Genomic DNA, 26,364 nt, shown 5'->3' with positions numbered 1-26,364 from the left:
GCTTCTTGTTTGCTTTGTGTTCCCATCATTTTAAAATGTTATACAGTCTCCCTTTGGGGATACAGTTCAGATCCTGACCTGGCTGCCTCTCTGTGTGCTCAGAAAATAAAGCTTTTGTTTTTAAATGTTTGTATCTGAAGTGAGTTTTTTTGGCCTCCACCTGGAACCAGACAGTAAGGTCCCCATCCTTTACCTCTTCCTTTTTTGTTTCCTGGCCCTAAGGTGAGCAATTTGCTCTGCCACCACTGTCATTTGGATCACCAATCAGAGAGCAAGGATATGATCGGCCTGATCTTAGATTGAAACCTGGAAAACTGAAAGCCTATATTAACCTTTTTTCTTTTTCTTTTTGTTTTTGTTTGTTTTTGTTTTGTTTTGTTTTGTTTTGTTTTGTTTTTCGAGACAGGGTTTCTCTGTGTAGCCCTGGCTGTCCTGGAACTCACTCTGTAGACCAGGCTGGCCTCGACTCAGAAATCCACCTGCCTCTGCCTCCCAAGTGCTGGGATTAAAGGCGTGGGCCACCACTGCCTGGCACCTCTTTTTCTTTATAAGATGATTTAAGTATTTTGTTATACCAACAAAAAGCTGAATAACATACCTTTTGGCTTTTTAATTGTTTGTTTTGTGCCTTTTGTTTGATTGGTTGGTTGACTTTTTTCAGACAGTCTTACTCTGTAACCCTGACTGGTCTAAAACTCCTAGTACAGACCAGGCTGGTCTTTTAACTTATGGTAATCCTCTTACTTCTGCTCCTGAACCCGGGTTCACAGGTATGTTGTTGTTTAACAGTTTCTTCCTAGATTTAAATAGTTTATCCTGCAGAAAAGCTCCCTAAACAGAAAGGCAAACAATTCAAAGAGCTTAGGAAGTCCTCGAAACTGACCAGATTCAGTTAGGTCCTTCCCTGCCAGAGTAAGCAATAAAAGCTGAGAATTCCTCTTAGAGAAGCAGAGACTAAGCTGCAAAGAAGAGTCTCAGATGAACAAAGCTACAAATAAAGATTCTTGAGACCAGATCAGCTTCCTAGAAGAAGCAGAAACCAAACAAGCTGCCAGGAAGAAGTTTAAACCAATGGAGGCACCTGGAAAGGACACTCTGAAACCTGGTGAGCTGCCTGCAGGCTGTGCAGTGTGCTCCAGGTTCCCAGCTTTGTGAGCTGTCACCCATGCTGGGGTGGGCTTTGGTGATGCCGCTGTCTTTGAGTCATTTCTCCTCTTGTAAGTGACCCCTCACCCACATTCCTGCAGGTAACCTCAATAAAATTCACTGGTTCACCAAGATGGACTTTGGTGGTATCTGTACTTTGGTCTGCCATAGGCTCCTTATCTGGGGGGAAGTAGATGTGTGGTGTTGTGTCTTTCCAGGAAAAGTTTTGTCACATAATGTATGTGCCACCCATAACATATTAACCACCCCTGTTTTACTGTGTTTTCCCAGAATCTCTCTCCCAGTTATGGTGATATATGCCTACAACCTAGAAATCCCAGCACTTGGGAGAAAGTTGGAGGCTAACCTGAGCTACCTAGCTAGATGCTGTCAAAACAATAGCAATAAAAAAGTAACAACTGTATCCTAGAAGCATGACCATAGGCCCTGTTACCCTCCTCCTTACACCACTGTTGGCAAGTCTTCTCTTCTGGTATGGTCTGACTATGCACTCTAAAAGTTCATGCATTCAAACTTATTCCCCAGTTCTGTATGTTATTGGTATTTGGAAATGGAGCTTTTGTGGTTTGTTCGATGAGGTCATGAAGGTGGGGCTCTCACAATGACACTAGTGGCTTTATAAACAGGAAGAGACACCCAGGCTAGCACACATACTCTTGGATAATGCAATGCCTTCTGTTATTTTATGATTCAGTAAGGAGTTTCTCTTCTGATTCATACCACATGCTAGCCTTTGGACTTCGCAGCAAGATCACAAGGACAGGCTAAGCTATGTAGTGAATTCAAGGCCACTCTAAATAACCTAGTGAGATCTTGTCTCAGAATTTAAATAAAAGTGAAAAAGAGGACTGGAAATGTAACACAGTGGTTGACAGCTTGCCTAGCATGTGTGAGGCCCTGGGTTCAATCTCAGAAACACACACACACACACACACACACACACAAGCACATCACACACAGTGCCTTAGGGTTTTTTTTGTTTTGTTTTGTTTTTCGAGACAGGGTTTCTCTGTATAGCCCAGGCTGTCCTGGAACTCACTCTGTAGACCAGGCTAGCCTTGAACTCAGAAATCCACCTGTCTCTGCCTCCCAAGTGCTGGGATTAAAGGCGTGCCCCCGTGTTTTTTTATTTAAAAAAAATTTTTTGAGACAGGATTTCTCTGTGTAGCTCTGGCTATACTGAACTTACTCTGTAGATCAGGCTAACCTTGAACTCATAGCTCTACCTGCCTCTGCCTCCCAAGTGCTGGGATTAAAGGTTTGGGCCAGTATTGCCTGGCTGAAAAAATTTTAATTTCTATTTTTTATTTTGATTTTATGTGTATCCGTGTTTTGCCTGCATGTATACTGGTGCACAACTTGCATGCTTGGTGCCCACAGAGACCAGAAGAGATTGTCGGGTATCTTCTAGAACTGAAATTAACGATCACTGTGAGCTGCAATGAAGGTTCCATAAATTAAATCTGGGTCACTGCTGTTAACCACTGAGCCAGCTCTCCAACCTTGATTTAACAGAGCTTGAACTGAATTTAAGAATGCTTTATTCTTCACCAAATACCTTTGGAGGAGAGTTGGGTCATCTTACTTGTCTCACCCAGTACACAACACCACCCCAAGAAGGGACAGATAAGTGGTTAATCGGTTGATTTCATGGCTAGCTGGCCTGGTGAGGATACAGTGACCATGGAGTTCAGCTGTTCTTTTGTCTTCCCGCAGCAAGGAGGAGTCAAGGCTCTGCAGTTGTGGCGCCTAGATGGAGGCCGGCTAGGCCCCCATCTCTATGGTCTCGCTCTCCAGGTCCCTCCTCCCCGGCCGTCCGCATCCCTCTATGGTTCTTCCTGTCATTAGTCGGGAGGGGGCGCTGCGCGCAGGCGCGAGGTGAACGCAGTGGCGAGGCCGGAAGGAACGCAGTAGCGACCTCGGCGGCGGCGGCGGCAGCAGCAGCAGCAGCAGCAGCAGCAGCAGCGGCGGCGGCAGCGGCAGCGGCAGCGGCAGCGGCGGGGAAGCTTTCAAGCGGCTGTTTCAGGTGACTTGAGATTGAACTCCGGGGCGTCGTGCCGCGCTGGCGGAGCCGGGCTAGCTGCGTGGCGAGTACGTGGGCGCGCGCGCGTGGTCCCCCGTGGCTGCGGGTCGAGCGAGGAGAGTGGCCTCCCGCCGGGGCGCCACTGGGGTGGGGGCGGGGGCTGAGGGGGACGCGTTTGCGAGCCCCGGGGGTCCGTGGAGCCGCGCAGGGGGTGTCGGGAGGGGAGCGACGCAGACGACCGCTGGCCTGCCGGCTCCCCTCCCGCCACTTAAGGAAGTTTCTCCGGCCGGCCTGCTGCACGGGGGGCGTCGAGCCGCAGAGAGACGGTTTGCTGGCGGCTCGCTCTGGTGGCCGCGCTCCCCACCGCGGCCTGGAGAAGCGGAAGAGGCGACCGACTGTTGACTTTGAACTCCAGCCCGGGCCAGTTTGGGCCCCTTGGAGTCCGAGTTGACGCCTGTCATCCCAGTCAGAGCCCCGGAGCAAAGGGGACTCGAAACTCCTGCAGTCGGCAGTCCTGGTGCGCGGTGGGTGAGAGCGCTCCCGTGGCGCGTGGCGCCCTGGGTGAGCGGCAAGATCCACGCTCGAGTGGACCCTTGTGGGGCTCATGGATCATCCCAAACTTCCTGCCTCCCTCTAAAGGGTGCAGTGACCTGGGATCCTCTCCTCCATTGGTTAAGTGTCTAGGCAGCCATCTCCGCTGGGGTTTGTCTTGGATTTTCTTTTCTTTTCTTTTCTTTTCTTTTCTTTTCTTTTCTTTTCTTTTCTTTCTTCCTTCCTTCCTTTCTTTCTTTCTTTCTTTCTTTCTTTCTTTCTTTTTTATTTAAAAAAGGAATTTTTCTGCATAGCCGAGGCTAGCCTGAAACCTGAAAAGTGGCCAAGGTTGGCCCAAGGGACATCCAGCCCTGGTATTGGCCACCATGTCCCGCCACTGTGTTGTTATTGCTATTTTAAGATAGAGTCTAACTGTAGCCCTTGCTGGACTAGAATTTAGATGTCTGCTTGCCTCTTCTTCCTGATTGTAGGGATTAAAGGCGTGTGACACCTTGCTCGACATTTTTCTCCTACTCACCAGCTGCTCTACCCCTGAGTGCCACACATTACCCTTGCTGGATTTTTGTTTGGTTTGAGCTGGTTGTTTGGCTGAGACTAATGGATTTATTAGGTTTTCATACAGAGCAAGGGTAAAAGATTATGTATGGGAGCTTGTGTGCTCCTGAAATATCTGCATCTGGGCCAAGTTTTACCCCCACCCTGGATGGTGACCCTATGAAAGCTCCGCCTGCTTGTTATTTTAACGTATACAGAGAAGGGGCTTATCTCTGCCTTTGCTTGAAGGGAGGGACAGTATTTTTATGACCTTAGTTTAGTTAGCTTATCAGAATTAAAAAGTAGCCAAGCTTTGCATTCTGTTTGTATCCAAATAAACTGTCTAGAGGGTAGAGAAGGATGGTAAACTTGAAGAAATGGCTGAGGCTCTTGAGCCTGGTTTTTGGACACCTGTGGGCCTGTTGCCTTGGCGACTTTAGACTTTTATCTAAAAAGGACAAGAGCAGCTGGTAAAAAGCTCTCCAGGAGAACTCTAATCAAGTTGTGGCTCAGGGAGATTGAAAGTTTATGAAATCTGCTGAGTGTTTACTAACTACAGTGTGAGGTAATGCTTTCTGTGTTTATTGTACTCTAGGCTTTACCATATTCCAGATCCTTCCAGACATATGAATTCTCATTTTGTTGTCACTTTATCTGTACAAAATTATCCTGTCTGTCTATGTGAGACAGGGTTGCTCTGTGTTTCAGAGCCTTGGCTGTCCTGGACTCCCTTTGTAGACCAGACTGGCTTCAAAATCACACAAATACTCCTACCTCTACCTCCTGAGCAGGGGCTATTCTTCCAGAGGACTTAGGTTCAATTTCCAACACCCACATGGCAGCTCACAAATGTCAGTTACTGCATTTTCAGGGGATCCTGTACCTTTACACAGACACAGATGCGGGCAAAACACCAATATACATAAGTAAAAATAAATCATTAAAGAAACATTTAATGTGTGTATGGACACTTGAGGAGAACTTTTGGAAGTCAGTTTTCTTCTACCATGTGGGTTCCAGACGTGCTGCTCAGACTGTCAGTTGGGTTTGGCAGCCAGTGCCCTTAACCTATTGAGTTAATTCACCAGTCTTAGCTGCACAAAACTTAGTGCTGAGTGCTAGATATAACTCTTCTTTGTCCTGTCAATGCTGGAGGCCTCTGATAGCTTCTGTGGGGGATGGAGGAGGTGTTGAAAAACAACTTGATACAAAGGTTCAGGGCTGGTTCTAGAACTCAGTTACACAATTTTTGATATTTTTTAATTACATTTATTCTCTGACAATTTCATGTATAATGTATTAATGACTCTTACCCCATTAACCCCCCCCACACACACACACAGACACTTCCCATTCCCACAGTCACGACTTTTTGTTTGTTTTGTAATCCACTGAGTTTAACCAGGGCCATTTACATAAGCATGGGTGGAAGCTATCCAATGGTTAGATTTTTTTCCATTAATTTATTTATTACATCCCTTTATATTCCGATCTCTGCCCTCCTCTCCTCTTAGTGCCCCCCTCACACAGCCTATTGCCTCATTCCCCTCTCCCCTTCACCCCTGAGAAGGGGGAGGTTCCTCCCAAGGAACCAACCCACCCTGGCACATCAAGTCACTGCAGGACTAGATATATCCTCTGTCACTGAGGCCAGACAAGACAGCCCAGTTAGGGGAGCAGTATCCACATTGAGGCCACAGAGTCAGGGTAAGCGCCCATTCCAGTTGTCAAGAGACCTCCATGAAGACAAGCTGCATACCTGCTGCATATAGAGTAGGGATTAGGTACAACCTTTGTAAGCATTTTAGTTGCTGGTTCAGTCTCTGGGAGTCCCCAAGGGTCCCAGTTAGTTGACTCTATATTGGTCTTCTTGTGGAGTCTGTATCCCCTCCACGTTCCTCAATCCTTCCTCTAACTCACAAGACTCCCTGAACTCTGCCTAGTGTTTGACTGTAGGACTCTGCATATGTTTCAGTCGTCTGCTAGGTGGAGTCTCTCAGAGGACAGTTATAGTTACACAGTTCTTGCCCCTAATTATCCTGCTGTACATTCACAGTGTCTTTTAGATCAGCTTCTTGGTGCCTTGCCTCCAGGCTTTGGAAGCTTTAAATAAGGTGTGGTGTTGTGCATTTGGAACTTAAGTCCCAGCAGAAGATGTTAATGTTAAGTATGGTTTCCTAGATAGTCGAGTTGAAATGACCATATGGTATTTGAGGGACTGAGAGATGTTTTTGTGAATGAACATGGAGCCAGGGGCACTTAAGGGATGCTCAGGAAAGGTTTTTCTTTGAGGAAGTGGAGGATTGGGGGATGAACAGAGGTAATTCGGCTAAAGAGAGGCAGTCTCACTAAGAGAATCCATCCTGAGATGAGTATAGTGAAAGTTTGGTCTGATCAAGGGACTAACTCATTTTGCTAGAGAGGGGCAAAAGAAGTATCAGGTGACACTACTTAGGTCAGCAAAAGTCTGATAAAGTATGTTTTTTGTACTATGGTAAGGACTTGGGGGCTGTCATGGTGACATGTGTACTTTAAAAAACAGCCAAACATGATGGTACATGTCTTTAATACCAGCAGAGCCCAGTGTGGTCTACATAGTGAGTTCAGGTCAGTAAGGGCTACTTAGTAAGGCCTTGTCTGGAAAGCAAACAAAAACAACCCTCAGTGCTGTATGACGAGGTCAAAGTATGGAGCCTAGAAGGCAGGATTTGAGCTAAAAGTAAGAAACAAAGTGGGATAAGCTCCTAGACATGGATTTGTAAGATCTTTGAGGGTTAGGGCTGTAGCTCAGGTGTATGGCACAGCAAGTCCAGCACTGTACCCCACCATCAAAAACAAATCAAAGGTGTGAATGATAGTGTGTTTACTTACCTGCTCCCATTTCAGAATCTATTTTCTAAGAGCTAAGAAAAATCTTAGCATTTTATGTTCATTTTTTTTCTAAAACAGTTTCTTGTAGTGCAGACCGGCCTCAAACTCACAATGTCTCCCAGGATGACAGTGAACAGTATACTGTTCATTCCGTCTCTCCTGAGTGCTGGAATCAAAGATCTGCACCACCAACCAGGTTTATGTGGTACTTGGAGTCGACCTCAGGGCTTCCTGGCTGTCAGGCAGCAAGCACTCTGAGTGAGAGCCACAGCCCCCAGCCTTAGGTTAAGTTCTAAAGCTAACTTTGGCTGCAGGACTCTGCGTCTGCAGCAGCAGCAGTAGCAGCAGCAGCAGCGCTTCCATAGCTGGTCTGGATTTGGGTTCTCAGCACCCATGTGGGGCCCATAAACCTCTGTAATTCTAGTTCCAGGGTTTTCGGTGCCTCCTTTGAGCGTCTATAGGCACTAGGTACATATAATACATATACAAATATGCAGACAAACATTTGTATGCATAAAATAAAAATAAGTGAACCTTTACAAAATATTTAGCTAACTAACCTGAGTGAATTTAGTTTTTGGTGTGAATCCTAGTGTAGAAAAACATTGATAGTAGGATTTCTAGATTTTATTTAAACTGCTTAAACTCATTATCTACAAACTAATATTTATAAGTATGAATGTTATTGTACCTTAATTATTTCATTTTGTCTGTGTATTAAAATTAATATACTGTATTTTTAAAATTCTGAACTCATCATCTTGTTTGTTCTTAAGGGCTTCGCCTTTCTGCTGCAGCCTGGTCTCAGCATCTAGGTCAACTTAGACTCTTTTCTTTCTCTTGCCCTGACAGCCAGTTCAAAATCCCACTGATTCCGTTCTCAGTGCCTTGTGCTCCCACCCCCTTACATACCATTATCTCTAGTTCAGGCTTGACTGGCTCTTGTTTGCTGAGTTTCCTGGCACAAAATGTCCCTACTTTTCCCCATTGCAGCAAAGCTGATTTTCCTTATGTGTAGCTGTCATTGTTCTGTTTCCCATTGACTGGAAAATATAATTTGAACTCCAGTTCAGCTTCCTATCAGCGGCACAAACTACCCCCAAAAAGACTTAACACCACAGTTTAATCTGTTGACAGGAGTGTGCATTTGTTTTGAGTCTGAGTCTTGACATGTAGGTCAGGCTGAAGTTGCTGTGATCCTCCAGCTTCTACATCCAGGATGCTAGAATTATAGGGAAGCACCACCACATCCAGCTTTTTTACAGTCTAGAGATTAAAGAGGGCTCACCTAGCACACATTGTCAGCCAGGATGGCCAGGATGGCCACGATGGGATGACCAACAACTCCTGAGATGGTTTCTTCACTCACATGCCTTGTCAGAGGTTAGAGACTGCTGGAAAGTTTGGGTTTTACTGTCTGTAGTGCTGGGGGTGACTCCAACTGACCATGCAGGCTTCTTAGGAGATCTTGGCTCCCAGATCTGTAGTTAAAAGATCCTATGCTCTTAAAGCTAAGATAGACTCTGGTACAGAACTCAAAAGTGGTTGGCTTTACTAAACTGTCCCTGTCTGTCTGTCCTGTCAATGTGTATATACAATGACATGAGCAAATAATTGACGGTACAGTTGGACCCATTGCCAACTCAATCTGTCTCTGCCGGTGCATGTAATTGACTCATGTAGTAGATTACCCCTTTAAGCTCCGGAACACTTCTGTTGCCCCTCCACCCCCCAAAAAGTTGCTTCATGTTATTTGTGGTCACCTTTCCTTCCACAAAGCAGCTTTTGACTTTCTGTCATTATAAATTAGTCTCTCTAGCTAGTCAGACCTGTAATCTCAGGTTTCAGAATGTGTTTCAGAAATGAGATTGAAGGATTGCTATGAGTTCAACGTCTACATTGGGTACTGAGTGAAGCCCTGTCTCAAAAAGAAAAAACAAACAAAAAAACCTACATAGTGGTACACACCTTTAATCCCAGCACTTAGGAGACAGAGTTAGGAGAATCTCTTAAGTTGAAAGCCATACAGGGATACATGGTGAGACTCCGCCTTCAAAAACAATTTTTTAAGCCAAAATAGAGGTGTATATTTTTGTATGTAATGGGGGTGTAGTTCAGTGGTAGAGAGATTTCTTGTCTAACACATGCAAGGCCTTGAATTCTCTAACATTGCAGTTTGTCAGTCAGTAATTTTAAAATTCAAAGTTTGTTATGACACCATCTGATTTTATTAAAACACTTAAGTAGTAAAATTTAGTCACATTGTGAAACTACTGTAGCATGCAGGATGTGGTGGGGCATGCCTTTAATCCCAGACTGGTTTATAAAGAAAGTTCCAGGATAGCCTGGGCTACACAGAAAAACCCTGTCTCAACCACCATCACCACCGGAGGAGGAAGGATGGACGAACAGACTATAATGCAAAATTATTTTCATTATATTTTTTGGTACTAAAGAGTGAACCTAGACTCTTATTCCTACTAAGAATTCTGAGCTCTATCCAAACTCTGTGGTCATCCTGCCTCAACCACCCAATTGGAAGGATATTAGGTCTGTACTTTATATGTTTTTTGTTTGGTTGGTTGGTTGGTTTTTTTGTGCTTGAAGACAGGGTTTCTCTGTGTAGCTCTGGCTGTTCTAGAACTTGCTAATAGACAAGGCTGGCCTTAAGAGATCGCCTGTCTCTGCCTTCCAAATGCTAGGACTACAGATGTGTACACCACTGCCTGGCTTGTGCTGCCCCTGGTAATGCTGTCTATTCTTCTCAGACCCTGCAGAACAGATGAGCACTATGTTTGGATACTAGCAATCACATATGTTTATATCTGAATTCAAAAATGGCAGAGGGAAACAACAAAGAGGAGGTCATTCACTTGAACAACTTTCACTGCCACCGGGGAAAGGGTAAGTTGCTTGTCCTTTCTCCCTTTACCCAGTGCTTTTTCTTCAGTGTGGTGGCAGCATCTTCTTTGAAATGAAGCTGTTTTGTACCATTTATTAGCCAGAGAGTGATTCCACTGTTAAGATTGTTGGGCATAAAGTGTCAAACTAGAGTTATGTCAAATAATGATACATGTAGCATAAATGAAATGTAATGACTCAGCTATCATACTGTAGGGATTTGCTTGTGCAAGTTTTTGAGGGAATGGCGATCACACAGGAGCACCTGGGGGTGTGACAAATTGAAAATACCATCAGCAGTGCTAAGCATTCTTGCACTTACAATACTTCATTTCTGTTCTTTTTTTTTTGCTATAAAATTCTGGCTTAGCCTTGTTGCTAATGTTAGGACATAGTTGTTTTATAGCCCTTAAAATATAGCCCTTAAAACTTTGACAAGTTTGTTCATTTGCAAAGAGCAGAGTCCTGCATTCCCATAGCATTCCTAAATGTATGTGAAATTTTCTATCAAATTTGAATGTATATTTATTTACACTTGGTCTGAAGGGAAAAAAAAAGTCATATTGGTGAATAAAGAGAGTTCTTATATTTGCTTCTCATGAATACAAATTCCTTGAAGAGGCTAAGCTAGTTTTGTTTTTTTCTTGATATTTTGTAGTTGTGAAGATGATTTTTTTTTCCTAGTATGAAATAAGTCATATAATTGCCTCCAGTATGTTCGAAGTCTAAGAAACTTTGTTAAGTAAATTTAGGGGCAACAGAATCTTGCAAACTATACAAGTTACAGGTACAAAAGAAATACTGAGTTTATGATTTTGTTAATATTGTATTACAGCTTGGTAGTGATAGCTTGTTGTGATTCAGAAAGTTAGAAATCTTAGTTGTGATTTATACATACACATGCTCATTTCTGACTTTTGTATATACATATTGAATTAATGTTAGAATTTTTTAATTGAGCCTTAAATATAATTGAACAGAATTTCCTTCCAAAACTACTAGGCCAGATGTGGTGGCACATGCTTTAATCCCAGCACTCAGGAGGCAGAACCAGTTAAATCTCTGTCAGTTTAAGGCCAGCCTGGTCTGCATAGAGAGTTCCCGAACAGACAAAGCTACACAGTGAGACTCTGTCTTAAAAAAACTAGATAGATAGAGCTACTTCCTTTTGGAAAATTATTCACTTTGAAGTGTATTTTTTGTTCGACAATTATAAACATGTTATATACAGCGTGAGGATGTTTGTCAGATATGTAGAGTTGGTTTATGTCAGCTGCATTAACAAATTTACTGTGCCAATCTCTTAAGAGTTCTGAAAAATGAACACACAACCTTAGAATTGTGACCATGCCATTTCTGCCCCTATGACGAATCTGCTGTGCCTCACTCCATTTTGACCTCAGGAGGCCACGAATCGTGTTACTATTCAGTTTCCTATAAACAGAACCATAGTACTCTTTTTTTTTTTTTTTTTTTTCTGGTAGAATTCTTTTGCCCAGCATATTGGAATTAAGGAATTAAGACATAAATCATAAAAATTTATGTCTTAATTATAATAATAATAATTAATTTTTTTAATTTTTTATTTATTTATTTATTTTTTTGGTTTTTTTTTTTTTTTTTTTTTTTTTTTTTTTTTTTGGTTTTTCAAGACAGGGTTTCTCTGTATAGCCCTGGCTGTCCTGGAACTCACTCTGTAGACCAGGCTGGCCTTGAACTCAGAAATCCGCCTGCCTCTGCCTCCCAAGTGCTGGGATTAAATGCATGCTCCACCACCGCCCGGCTTAATTATAATTATAAAATTAAATTTTATAATTAATTAATTAAAATTATAAATTTTATAATTAAAATTATAAAATTGTTTTAAGATTGATTGATTGATTGATTGATTGATATTTTATTTATATGTTTGGATGTTTTGTCTGCATGTATGACTGCATGACAGAAGAGAGCATTAAATCCTATTATAGACAGTTATGAGCCTGGGAGTGCTGGGAATTGAACTCCAGACCACTGGAAGAGTTGCCAGTGCTCTTAACCACTGAGCCACCTCTCCAGCCCAAGTTCTTATTAAAAATCCTTGTATATGTGAAAGATAAGAATAGACTTCAGGCTGGGCAGTGGTAGCACACATATTTAATTCCAGAGACAGGCAGATCTCTGAGTTTAAGACCAGTGTGGTCTCCAGAGTAAGTTCCAGGACAGTCAAGGATATACATAGAAACCCTGTCTCACAAAACATAACAAAAGACTTCAGACTAACCCAAAGGAAATCCATGTTTTAGAGAAAACATAAGGCATAAAAATGTGTATGTATTCTGTATCAAAGCTGGGGAAATAGGAGTACAAGTCAGAGATTGGGGAATGTTAAGGTCCAAACAGCAGACCATGTATCTCTATTGCATCAACTTAGCACTACAGTGTTTCCTAAGATTGAACATATGCTTACCCTGTGACTCAGCAGTTCCATTCCTAGAATGTTCCCAACTGAAATGAGCACCTCAAAGCATGTGCATAACAGCAGTATTCAAAATAACCCATATTAGCACCAACTCAGATGTCCATCAAAGAAAGAATGAATTATTTATGATATTCTCACAGTGCAGATTCATATGCAGCAAAGAGAATGTCATCACAGCAGTATGGATGTATCCCAATCATGTGATTTACAAGGAAGTGAGACTAAGAGGAATCCCAACCAACCAAAATTCAACCCAAGAGTTAGAAGGTTCTCCCTTTGAGGAGGATAGAGGGCAGTGATGGAAGAGGCACAAGAAGGCTGCTAATGGTCTAGAAATATTTCCTGAGGTTGTCAAAGTTACATGGTCATTTTGTGACTATTCATGGAGTTAAACCCTTGATTTGTAGTGTTTGCTTGCTTAGAACACAATGGGCTCCATACTAGTGGGAACTACCATGTAAGACCTTGTCTAAAAGGAGAAACAGACATAAAAACAAAGTTAGGGCTAGGGGTAGATCTCAGTGATGGTGGTCCTGCCTAGCACTCACCGAAAGCTCTGCAACCCTGCGAGATGCCTCAGTGAGGACAACTGCTTGCTGAGCAGGACCTGAGTTTGGTTTCTCCTCTCAGTCCCCCAGAATCCACATAAAGCCAAAAATGATAGTACGTGTCTCTAATCCTGGCGGTTCTACAGCAAGATGGGAGATGGAGACAGGAGAATGTCTAGAAGCTTGCTGGCCAGCTAATCTGGTGTATACAGCGATGAACAAGAGATCTTGGGCAAGGAGGAGGCAGGGACTAATAACATCTGATGTTGTCCTGTGCCATAATACATGTGTCCTGGTGTCACTTGCACACGAACTCCTGTGCTAATGTATACCACAAAGATTAATTTATTTTTAGGGCCAGGCATGGCAGTATGTTCCTAGCGCTGGGGATTTGGAGGCAGATCTCACTGGCTAGTCAGTGTGGCTGAATCAGAGTTCCAGGTTTAATGAGTGACTGTCTTCAGAAAATAACATGAAGAGTAATTGAAGATGATACCTGATATTCCACCTTTGGCCTTCACACATAGTGCTTGTGGGACTTCACAATCAAATTCAAAACAACGAAACAAACAAACAAAAAAAAAAACCCACCTTTTTTTTTTTTTTTTTTTAAGAAAACAATAACAGATAGGATTCAAACACAGTGGGGAAAGGTTGATCCACACGAGCCCACAAAGAGAGAGCAATAACTATTGTCAGCCCTCTTCGTCTTCAGAACTGGATCTTTGGGTTTAACTAGTTGTAGTTACATATAACTTTAATTTTTCAAACCTTATTTTTAATGATGGTTCTTAGATGCTTTAACCTCCCTTGTAGCCCACCACCCACCAGAGGTAGTGGAAAAGAAAGGATGTGGGGGGAAGGGACCTGTTTAGAAAGATTCTTTGGAGCAACTCCAATCTATTTTGTCTGGAAATTGGCAGCTCGATCCATTCACCTACAGCACCTCACAGATACACCAGCAGTCGAGTTTGGTAGAGTCGGGTTAGGAACAACAGTGACACTACCTAACAGAGACAGCCAGGCCTCAGCCACAGCTGAGTCAGCAGGAGAGACCAACAGGTATAACTAAGAGAAGTTCTCAGTTGTGCCTCTCTCAGGGAAGCGAAGATCAGTGAAGACATGAGACCCACAAGTGTTACACAGCTAGCTGTATCAGCAAGCCAAAGTCTGTCTTCGTCACTCCGTGGAGTCCTATTTATACCCTCCGAACATCCCGTATCCTCCACGTGCCTTGCCTCTGCATGGCTCTTGCCTCAGTATGTGCATCCACAAGTTTGCAGAAGCAGCAAGAAACTGTAGCACACCACCAGAAGTTTTTGGGGGTGTTTTCTCTCTATGGCGTCCCAACAAATGCAGCTCAACTATGCAATATAAGACAGACCAATATATGCATGTCATTAGCAAAGAATCCATCACGTGTCCTTTCACATGCTTGCTTTAGCAGAACATCCTCTCTCCTGTGTCTGCTTCAGCAAAATGCTCCTTTACGAGTCTGCCTTAGCCCTTCACATCTGTGTCCACTTTAAGGAAATCTTCCTTCACATGTTTGCCCCGACAAAACACCATCCAACCGATTTTTCCAAAGAATCCCTAAGTTTTCACTTCAGTTACATTTAAAAGGAGAACAGGTAGAGCTGGAGAGATGGCTCGGTGGTTAAGAGCACTGACTGCTCTTCCAGAGGTCCTGAGTACAAATCCCAGTAAACACATGGTGGCTCACAACTATCTGTAATGGGATCTGGTACCTTCTGGCCTGCAGGCATACATGCAGTCAGAATGCTGTATACATAATAAATAAGTCTTTTTTTTTTTTTTTTTTTTTTTTTAAGGTAGATCATTTCTTTAAAAAAAAAAAAAAAAATGAGAGCAGGCAAGTTAAATTGCCCAGTGTCAGAGATGCCAGGTGATTGCTCTCTGTAGATGCTGAGTGTTTGATTCAGATGGAAATGTTTGCTTAAGTAGTTTCTGTGGAAAGGAAGCTGATTTTTAAATCTTAAGTGAGTATATTACTATTTTTGAGTGATGATTCTTTCAGATGTAGTTGTTTAAATTAACAAACCAGTCTCATTTCTACAAGGAACAAACATGGGGAGGCTAAGAAACTGGCAGTTCTATAACAGTGTTATAATAAAATAATTTCATTTGAAAAAATTTTACAATTGACCTGAGGACATAGCTCATTCAGAAGACTTGGTTTTGTGTTTGTTTTTTGAGGCAAAGTCTCCCTCAGGTTGGCTTCTATATCTTTCTATGCTTAGAGGATGGCCTTGAACTCCTGATCTTCCTAGTGCTAGAATCTGAGGCATGCACCAAGGTACCCAACTAAAGAGATTCTTATGCACAGATTAAATGGCCCACATTTCTAATGCTTGAGAAGCTGAATGAAGTGGAAAATTGTCAGATCTTAGTCTGGTCTGGTCTGGTCTTCATAGTCCCAAGCCAGCCAGTCATAAAAGAAAAACAAACAAAAAACTCTTCAGATTTCTCCCACCTACCATAAGAAAAGGTTGATACATCTTGAGCATTTTGCCTGCCATCTCTCAAAGTTATTGGCAGAATCAACATGAAAACAGTTCTTACTGTTTGACTCTGTGTGTGTGCACTTAATTTTTTTTGTTGTTTTGTTTTTTTGTTTTTTTGTTTTTTTCGAGACAGGGTTTCTCTGTGTAGTCCTGGCTGTCCTGGAACAACTCCCTCTGTAGACCAGACTGGCCGCCTGCCTCTGCCTCCCAAGTGCTGGGATTAAAGGCGTGGGCCACCACTGCCCAGCTGTGTGTGCACTTAGGTGATTAGTTAACTGTTAAGGCTTGGCCAACTGAATAAGCTCCTGCTCCCCCCACAGTGATGATGTTTTCTACCTCCCTGTAGAGTGGATGGCTGTCAGAGAGGGGCCCATCACCATATCTGACTCTTCTGATGAGGAAGGGATTCCAATGCTGGTTACCCCGGCTACTGAGCAACAGGAAGACGACCTGGATGATGATGTCATCCTGACAGAAGTGAGTGTTTTCAAACTGCCCATAATGAAAACAGCCTGTTCCCATCTGTCTCTTGTGTCTTAGCTTTAACGCTCCATGTGGTCTGTGCCCTTTGTCTGTTAACACATTTGCAATTAAACTGTATTATATATAATGTGCTTTACTATAATATAGAACTTAATTCCTTTATAAAAGTTCTCAGTCATCTGTACTCCCACTTACGCTATTCTTTATAGTTTTTTTTTTTTTGGTTTTTCGAGACAGGGTTTCTCTGTGTAGCCCTGGCTGTCCTGGAACTCACTCTGTAGACCAGGCTGGCCTCGAACTCAGAAATCCGCCTGCCTCTGCCTCCCAAGTGCTGGGATTAAAGGCGTGCGCCACCACTGCCCAGCTATCAAGGCTATCATTTTTATGAACTTGGTGCTGGCTTTTTAAAAATAGTTTGAGTTTTATTTCTTTATAGTTTTGAATATATAAATAGAAAAGTTTAAAGCCTATTTTTTTTTTTTGCTTCTGTAGATTTTCCAGTTTCTTTTTCTATTTTGATTATTTTAGTTCCCCTTTGTCTTTTTCTTTTTCTTTTTTCTTTTCTCTTTCTTTTAAGGCAGGATCTCATTATATAGTTGGGTTGACCCGGAGCATGTCATGTAGAGTAGGCTGGCCAAGCAGTAACAGACTGGCCTAGCTGTGTTCTGAGTTGAGGAGTGTGTACTACTACACTGAGCACTTCTGTCTTCTTGATTGATAAACTAATCATTGTGTCCAATTCCTTTCTTCTTTTTAGTAATTTTTCTTAAGATTATTTTTAATTTGTATGTGTTTGTCTGTGAGGATGAATGCCACATGTGTGCAAGTGCCCTTGACCAAAAGAGGGCATCAGATGACATTTGTAAGCTGTCTGATGTGGGTGCTGAGAACCAAACTGGTCTTTTGGAAGAACAGCAAGTGCTGTTTAACAGCCGAGCCATCTTTCCAGTTCATTCTCTTGGTTTTATTTATTTTCTTCACCCAAGAAACAACCTGAAATTTACCTAGTGGTGCTTGCGTTTGTTTTCTGCTTTGGTAGTTTAGCTCTGCTTTACCATGCTTGACACCCTTCCTTTCTTAGGTGGTTCCTTTTCTGCTTTAGCTTTTCATTGTGTGTTCAGCCTCCTTTTTTCTTTTTCAAGACAGGGTTTCTCACTAGATCAAGCAGACCTCTAACTCCCAGAGATCTGCCTGCCTCTGCCTCCTGCATGCTAGGATTAAAGACTTGCACACACAGCCGCATGTTTTTATTACACCTCATTATAACTTAATGACTTCAAGCATATTGTGCATGCTTTTAGATCACATAAATGGTTTCAGTGTAAATTGAGAATTTTGCAGGTATCTTGTTTATGTATACAACCAATAATGGTCTTTTGAATTGTAGCTTTTGAGTAGTTATTCTGTGAACATTCATGTAAATGTTTGTGTGTTGTTGAGGCCCAAGCTCGAGTCCCTGTTCGGGTGCCAAAATAAATGTTGCAGCCCAGGCAAAATGTTGAGGCCCGGGCCGACCCACGTTTGGGCGGCCACTGTATCCCGGCCCAAGCTGCTGCTCCGGTCTGCGGGTCGGGGTTCAGCAAGAGTGAGGGTGAGGGCAGACTCAGAGAATGGAGACCAGACAGGGTGTGATTCAATCCCGTTTATTCTTCAGTCTCTCTTCCTCTCTAAGTGTCTCCTGTCTGATTCTCCCTCTATAGTCTCAATCTCTACTGTCTGCCTCTGCCTTTTATATGTCTTACTTCTAAGCCACGCCTCTAAGTTACACCTTTAATCATGCCCTTAGGTCTTGTCTCTAACTCTGATCTCTATACTTCTAAGTCATACTCTTAAGTCACACACCTTTAATCTCACACACCTTTAATCTCACACACCTTTAATCTCAAGGTATCTAAACCAAGATTATCAGAGTGTGCTCAGCTGTTGTAGGCTATTGTAATCCAAGTCTCATGTCAGGGTATATGGCTCAAGATGGCTGCAAAGCTGATAGCCGCTTTCTGCTAAAAGTCGGCCCCCAACAGTGTGTGACTATTTTATTTTTATTTGTGTATACCAAGAAGTAGAGTCACTGCCTCACTTAGAAACTGTTGTATCCTGTCAGCAGCTATACTATTTTACACTCTCATTGGCTTCTAATTTACTCTATGTTCTTACCTATGCATGTTTGTTTGTATGAGTGTGTGAACCAATGTGAGGGTCCATTTATTTACATGCACATGTGGAAATCTTAGGGGATTGCTGTTTTTTTCTCTTGTTCTCTACCTACTTTTTTGAGGCAGCATCTGTTAGTGAACCCAAAACTCCCCATTTTGGCTAGATTGACCAGCCAGGAGGCCATTGCAGTCTACATGTCTCTGCCTCCTTGACATTGGAATCACACATGCACTGTCCCACCTAGCGTTTTGTCTGTGTACTGAACGTTAAACTCAAGCCCTTGTGCTTATGTATCACTAACTGATGAGCTGTCTTTCTAGCCTCTATTTTGGATATAATCAATTTTCAATATTAAAGTAAACGTGAGTGGTATTTATGATGTTGCACACCTTTAATCCCAGCACCTAGAAGGCAGAGGCAGGCGTATCTCTGAATTCAAGGCCAGCCAGGAGTGTGGCATGAGACCCTCCCTACCTTAAAATAAAGATGGGATAGTTGTTTCCCTTAGGATGCTTCTGGTTTTGTTTCTTTTCTATCTTTTCACTATAAGTCCAGAAGCAGGCATAGATACAGGAAGGACACTGAGTTTTTATTATTAAAATTTCATTTTTTTCTTAGACACATAAACCTCAGACATCCCGGCCCAATCTCATCAAACCAGCTGCCCAGTGGCAAGATCTGAACAGATTGGGAGAAGAAAGGCCTAGAAAACCTAGAGCAGACTTTGAAGCAGATATCCACAGCTATTTTTCCTTTTGTAACAAGTCATTGTTTGATTCTGGGGCACAGGATGATTCTGAGGATGAGTATGGTGGATTTCTGAATCTTGAGAGTGGCAAAAAAGAAGGAGAAGCCAAACCTGGACCAAGCAGTAAGCAAACAGCAGATAATATTGTCAACCCCATATTGGAGCAGAAAGTCATTATATTGGGAGAAAATGGTCTTCTTTTCCCAGAAATTGAGCCTTTGGAAGTGCAGAACCAATCATCTGAAGACTCAGAGACAGATCTCTTATCAAATCCTGGAGAGCCAGCTGCCTCAGGAGATGACCAGCTCATTGAAGAAGAGTACTGGCTTGACCATCCGTACTTCCAGTCTCTGAACCCACAGCCTCAGGAAAGAACAAACAAGCGTGTGCCCCAAGAGCGACATTCTGAATCAGAATTGGGCCCAATGTTTTTCCGCCATGATTTCCCAGAGCCAGCTTTTCCAAGGCCAGAACCCCAGCAGGAGGGGATTCCAGGTCCTGCTTCTCCACAGCCAGCCCATCCTCTAGGAGAGCTTGAAGACCAGCAGTTAGCAATTGATGAAGACCCTGGGCCAGCCTTCCCCCTGCCAGGAGCTCAGGAGGCCAATTTGGCAAACATGTGGGGACAAGAAGCTGCTGAGGTAGATCAAGAACTCATCCCACTATTAGTGAAAGAAACGGTATGTTTAATTCTTTTTATTAAATAATGCTACTAATACTGATACTAAGAAGTACATATCTAGGGTGAAAGACAGGAATCCAGGTAGCTATACAACCTTCAATCCAGCCTGTGAACTCTACCTCCAGGAAAGGCTCTTGGCGCTAGCTCCCTAATGCTGGCATTATTGTAAACTCCTGTTTGTCAAAGGCCTTATGTCCCTGTTTATTGGATTTCCTAGTTCTGGGCCATCTAATACAGCAGCCAGTAGCTCCTGTGGGTATTATAAATCTCTGCTAACTGAATAAAGTAACATTCTGTTTTCAGTGCATCAGTCATCTTAATAGTTATCAATGCTTCTGTAAGATACCTGCAATAGAGAGAAAGCAGGCCTTTGTTTTCTGAAGCTAGCTGCTGTTTGCCTTCCCTGAGTCTCTTAACCTTCATTTGCCAGGTCTTTTTATTTGACCCTGTGGGGTGTAAGCTTGAAGGCAGGCACAGGGATTGTGCCTTTCTTATCTCTGGCCTGTATACTCAGTATTTGTAGGAAGGATGGAGAGTGCAGCTATTGAATGAGACAGGATAGATGACCTCTACAGGCCTTTGTAGGTCTCATCCATGCCCTCTGATCTGGGAACTAGGAACTGATATTGATTGATAGATATATATGAGATTTATTTTTATGTTATGTACATTGGTGTTTTCCCTGCATGTATGTCTGTGTGAAGGTGTTGGATCCCCTGGAACTAGAGTAATAGTTGTAAGCTGCCATGTGGGTGATGAGAATTGAACCTGGAACCTCTGGAAAAGCAGCCAGTGCCTTTAACTTGACCCTCCTCTCCAGCCAGCCTATCTATCTAGATATCTTTCTGTCTGTCTGTCTGTCTGTCTGTCTGTCTGTCTATCTATCTATCTATCTATCTATCTATCTATCTATCTATCTATCTAATAGTTGTTGTTGTTTTAAAACAGTGTTTTCTCTGTGTAGCCCTGGCTGTCCTAGAACTCATTCTGTAGACCAGGCTGGCCTTAGATTCAGAGATCCACTTGCCTCTGCCTCTAAAGTGCTAAGTAAAGCCAAGCACAGAGCTGCTGTCCAACCATTCTCAGGTCTTTAGGCATTTTGTATACTTTCTGCCATTTGGTTTTTATTGCCTTTTTTTTTCTTTTTCTTTTCTTTTCTTTTTTTTTTTTGGTTTTTCGAGACAGGGTTTCTCTGTGTAGCCCTGGCTGTCCTGGAACTCACTCTGTAGACCAGGCTGGCCTCGAACTCAGAAATCCGCCTGCCTCTGCCTCCCAAGTGCTGGGATTAAAGGCGTGTGCCACCACCGCCCGGCTTTATTGCCTTCTAAAAGCATTCTAAGGAACAAACAATTAATATTTGCTCCTTTCTAGGAAGCAAGATTTCCAGATGTAGCAAATGGATATGTTGAAGAGATAATTCATCTGAAAAATTACTATGATTTGAATGTGTAAGTATTCTACCTGCCTGCTTTCCCTGTCTCTCTCTTTCTTTGTCTTAATTAGGGTTTCATTGCCATGAAGAGACACCATGACCACAGCAACTCTTATAATTGGGGCTGACAGTACAGTTTCAGAGGTGTAGTCCATTATCATCATGGCAGGAGGTAGACATGGTATTGGAGGAGTTGAGAATTCTTTATCTTGATCCTCAGTCAGCAAGAGAGACTATTACTGGCCATAGTTTGAGCATAGGAGACCTCAGAGCCCACCCACAGTCATACACTTCCTCCAACAAGGCTACACCTCCTAATAGTGGTACTCCCTATAGGCCAAGCATTCTTTTCTTTTTTTTTTTTTTTTTTTTTTTTTTTTGGTTTTTGGTTTTTGGAGACAGGGTTTCTCTGTGTAGCCCTGGCTGTCCTGGAACTCACTCTGTAGACCAGGCTAGCCTCAAACTCAGAAATCCGCCTGCCTCTGCCTCCCAAGTGCTGGGATTAAAGGCGTGCACCACCACCGCCTGGCTAGGCCAAGCATTCAAACACATGACTCTATGGGGGCCATTCCTATTCAAACCACCACACTCCCTCTTTCTCTTTTTGGGGGTAAAACATAGCTAACATTTTGGCCATTTTTGAGCATACAGTTGAATGGAATTAAACACATTTCTCATTACTGTTAGCTCTCTCAACTGTTGATCTCCCGAAGTCATCTTATCTTCTGAAACCACCCTCTATCCATTGAACACTTCACTTCCTCATCCCCTTCCCAGCCTCAAAGCTCACCATTCTTTTAGTCTCAGGGAATTTGAATAAGTATGAAATCATACAGCCTTTGTTCTTTTATGACTGAACAGACTGGGAAAAGAAAGACCCTGAAGTAGACTTTGGAGAGATGTGTGCAGCTGGTTTTTATGCCTCTTTAATGATTATGGTTTTTGATTTGCTTTTTGAGGCAAGATCTTACTGTGTAGCCCTGATTGGCCCGGAACTCAGCTGCCTCTGGCTCCTGAATACTGGGATTAACAGTATATGCCACTATATCTAGCTTCTCATTGTCCCCAACACACGATCCCCCTGTAGGTCCTCTCACTGGCACCTTGATGAGAAGAGGATCCTAGAAAGGGACTTCTTTTCTTTGTTCTCTCTGCCATACTGTTAGAGGACACATTACTGACATTGGACAAGAAAGGGAACGGGTGGGAGGTTTAAGAGAAGGGATTCTACACATCCACCATGACAAGGACAGGAGAAACACACAGGAAACCTTAACTTCCTGTGAGCTGACACTTTCTGGTACTGAGCCCCACCCAGGCCAACCTCACCACTGACTGCTGTGCCGACTTCGGTCCAGCCTTCTGATTTGGCTTAGTTACTGAGTGAAGAGCCTGGATAGTTGACTTTGCGTGAGTCTCCACACTTGATACATCGTCATGGGTTAGTTTATGCTATCTTATCTTAGATTTGAAGTATTTCAAGAGTGAATAGAGAAAACCTGATGGGTTTGTTATGAAGAGAATCTGTCCTAGAAGACATGGTCTGCTAATCAGTCTTGGAGTTAGCTAATAAGCTGAGACTGACACACTAGCTAGAAGCTTGCTTTACCACACGATGCAAAGGACATTGATGTTTTGGAGTTCATTTATTTGCTCAGCAATGAAACCTCATAGCAAATGTGTTTGATTATGAGTGTGAATACACACTTACTTGTGTTTATATATGCTCATAGTTTTCTTGAAGAATGGCTACTTTCCTTCTATACTCTCGTTCCATGCAGTTTTAAGTGGTACTCTTTACTGTGTCTTCCTCGTGAAGGTAAAGCTCAGCGGAGTCTGCATTTGTCAGTGTGCTCAGTATTTTTGTTTTGTTTGAGCTAGAGTCTTACTGTGCTGGGGTTATGTTTGTGTGTCACAACATCTAGCAAAGTGAAATCAGAGGACTAATGTCGTTGTCTTTATTATTTGCTAGTTTTTCATTCATCTTCCCTCCCCCAAGTTGAAAGAGTGTCAAGTTTGAGATTCTCCTGCTTCAACCTTCTGAATGTAGGGATTACAGGAATGTACCATCACTGGTACATCTTAATTCTTTGATAATTTAGTTGTCATGTGTCTCTAGAGACATTCCTCCTCTTTCTCTCTCTCTCTCTCTCTCACACACACACACACACACACACAAGTATTTTATGATTCAGTGAGCAAGGATGGGATTTGGAAAGTACTATGTAACACTGTATGGGTCTTTTTGCAGACTTTGTAATTTTCTTCTGGAAAATCCAGATTATCCAAAGAGAGAAGACCGAATAATTATCCACCCCAGCAGCAGCCTGCTTGCCAGCCAGGATGACGTGAAGGCAAGTATCCCTGTAGCTTTGCCACTTGGACCTGCTCTGCTGCTGCCTTCCTTGTCATCCTGACAGCAGCAGAGTGCTGTTAGCACAGGGCTTTAAAGGCAAGGAGGGAGAATGCATTTCATGATGTTTGCAGATTCCCTGAAGACACCTTTTTCTAATCTTCCCATTCCCATGAAGAATTAAGCAAATCCTCATTCCTTTAATCCTACACAGCAAGTTAAGGGAGAAGAATTAGTCAAGATTATTTGTGTTGTTCTAATAGTTTATCTTTTTTTTTTTTTTAAAGAATTATTTATTGTATGTATATGAGTATACTGTAACTGTCCTCAAACATACCAGAAGAGGGCACCAGATTTCATTACAGATGGTTGTGAGTCACCATGTGGTTGCTGGGAATTGAACTCAGGACCTCTGGAAGAGCAGTCAGTGCTCTTAACCATTGAGCCATCTCTCCAAGCCAGTTTGTTTTTCTTAATGTTTTATAATTGTGAATTTATATAAAAATTGAATACTTCACATTAATTGTTGGTATACCTACTACTAGTACTGTTAAAGTTTTCATGTAGCTACTCTCCTGTACCTCTGTCTCTTATTGCCATTTATTAGAATACTTTTTATCTTAAATTACAAAAGCATTACTGCATTTCCCTTTCTTCAGCCTGCAGATAGCCATTCTTTTTGTTAAAGATTTATTATGTACAATGTTTTGCCTGCATATATGCCTACGTGCCAGAAGAGGGCGTCTGATCTCATTATAGATGGTTGTGAAGCCACTATGTGGTTACTGGGAACTGCTCTCAACCTCGGAGCCATCTCTCCAGCCCACAAATAGCTATTCTTAAAAGATTTGTGTTCAACCCATTGAACCAAATCCCTTATCAAAATAGCAAAAGTTTCAAGACTTTAATAATTAGTCCATGTGATCTACGCTAATGTCAAGTATGTTTGTGGTAAAATCCTCCACTCCCAGGTGATTTCTTAATGTGGAGCCTCTGCTGGCTTTGCCCTCACCTAAACCACCATCACCAGCACTCACCCCCGCCTCAGCCTTCTAGTGCCAGAATGAACAGATATGTACCTTTTCTTCACTTTTGTTTAGTCTGGTCACCCTACAGAGTAATTATGAGCCCAAACAAGATTCTTTCTCTTAATACATACTTTTTTTAAAGATTTGGTTGGTTGATTGGTTGCTTTGCTTTGCTTTGCTTTGCTTTGCTTTGCTTTGCTTTGCTTTTTTCAAGACAGGGTTTCTCTGGGTAGCCCTACCTGTCTTAGAACTAGGTCTGGAGACCAGGCTGGCTTCGAGCTCACAGAGACCTACTAGCCTTTTGTCTCCTGAGTGCTGGGATTAAAGATGTGCGCCATCACTACTCATCTTATTTGTTATTTTTTGTGGGGTGGGGACTCTGTGTGTGTGTGTGTGTGTGTGTGTGTGTGTGTGTGTGTGTGTGTGTGTACACGCACGCGAGCGCACCATGGTGTATATACAGGTCCATGGGGACCAAAAGATAGCCTTGGATTCTCTGAAACTGAGGTTACAGGTAGCTATGAGTTACCTGAGGTATGTCGTATTAATCAGACCCAGCTTCTCTGGAAGAACAGCAAATGTTCTTAACTGTTGAGGCCTTCTAGTCAGTTTCCATCAGCCTCCTTGTAAATGAGTATGGCATCTCACCTCTAACTTTATGCTTTTTGTCTCATTTCAGTTGCCTAAAGTAGACTTTTTTGACTATTCCAAACTGACTCCACTTGACCAGCGCTGCTTCATCCAAGCTGCTGACCTCTTGATGGCTGATTTCAAGATGCTGAGCAGCCAGGACATAAAGTGGGCCCTGCATGAGCTCAAAGGACACTATGCAATCACCCGAAAGGTGCACCCTGGGGCTTCTTTTTGGGGTCATTCCTTGATTCTCCTGAAGAGTCAGGAGAGGTACAGATTACAGAGATTGTGGTGGCTTGTGATGGCAAAGCTTCACAGTTTGTCAGGGGAAGTAGCTGCTGATTAGGAATCACTGAGTGAGAAGTGCTACTTAGAAGCAGGAAATCTTAAGTCTCTGTAAGGCTCTGTGGGATGATGTTTGTTCTGTGAAAAGCTGGGTCCTTGCTGTGTGACTACTTGTTTCATAGTTTGTTCCATTATACCAAGCTCCAAGTTAAGAGTCTTTGATTGGTAAGTCTTTTTATTTGTAGGTTCTCAGCGTCTCCTTCCTGCTTTATTTTTTTTCTTGAAGTTTGTTGAAGAAAAAGAGTTATTTATCCTATAGGTTTCAAGAGTCTGGATTTTTGTAATCTGTATCTCTGGATGTTATTATCTGGTCCCTTTATCCCCTGCATTTTCTCTAAAATTGTAGATCTTGTATCTGATAAAACTTAGGGGAGATTAGTTTTCCCCCCTGAATTTAAATACACCACCATCTGAGATTTGAGCAGTGTCAGGTAGACACCGAGCTTCAGTTTCTTGCAGTATAGAAAGTACATCCCTTAAAAAAAAAACAAACAAACTAGCTATGATCTGGTACCTGGCTTATGTGGTTTCAGTAAGCTACTTAACATACTTTATGCCTGTAATTCCAGTCCCAGGGGATCTGGTACCCTCTTCTGGCCTCTGAGGGCAGTGCATGCACATGGTGCACAGACATGAGTGTAGGGAGAACCTCCATAAACACAACATAAAAGTAAGCCTTTTATGTAGTTTTAAAGTGGCAGGCTGAGGTTGCTTCTGCTCTCTTGAGGCAGCTCAATTCTTTGATCTGCTTTGCAGCATTTGCCTTCGTGATTTGAGCACGGCTTGTGTTTAATCAATTATTTTGAAACCTGTTTTCAGTTCTCTCATTGTGATAAGAGCTCTTACACATAAACACATCTCCTTTTTTGAGACAGTCTTGCTGTGTAGCCTGGAACTTGTATAGACTGACTGTCTTGACATTCC

At 42.6% G+C, this 26,364-nt stretch overlaps 1 protein-coding gene across 5 annotated transcripts in view; it reads left to right on the top strand.

Annotated features, from left to right (window-relative positions):
* Positions 1–3,030: 3,030 nt before the first annotated feature.
* Rnf216 (ring finger protein 216) overlaps positions 3,031–26,364 on the top strand; it is a 97,453-nt gene continuing 74,119 nt past the window's right edge. Inside the window, exons 1-7 of one of the 5 annotated variants that reach the window (XM_076923572.1) lie at positions 3,031–3,193; positions 9,916–10,051; positions 15,929–16,059; positions 19,009–19,647; positions 21,021–21,097; positions 23,333–23,435; positions 25,142–25,306. In XM_076923572.1, the coding sequence (XP_076779687.1) occupies positions 9,985–10,051; positions 15,929–16,059; positions 19,009–19,647; positions 21,021–21,097; positions 23,333–23,435; positions 25,142–25,306 (1,182 nt within the window). In that variant the 5' untranslated portion in view covers positions 3,031–3,193; positions 9,916–9,984. Of the gene's footprint in view, positions 3,259–9,915; positions 10,052–15,928; positions 16,060–18,837; positions 19,648–21,020; positions 21,098–23,332; positions 23,436–25,141; positions 25,307–26,364 lie in introns of all 5 variants that reach the window. The other 4 variants (XM_076923569.1, XM_076923570.1, XM_076923573.1 and 1 more) reach the window with 4 other exon arrangements.

The sequence above is a fragment of the Arvicanthis niloticus genome, chromosome 24, assembly GCF_011762505.2.
Source record: "Arvicanthis niloticus isolate mArvNil1 chromosome 24, mArvNil1.pat.X, whole genome shotgun sequence".
In the NCBI taxonomy this organism is placed as follows: domain Eukaryota; kingdom Metazoa; phylum Chordata; class Mammalia; order Rodentia; family Muridae; genus Arvicanthis; species Arvicanthis niloticus.
The sequence above is the reverse complement of the archived record's forward strand: the minus strand, read 5'-3'. Positions and strand labels throughout refer to the sequence as shown.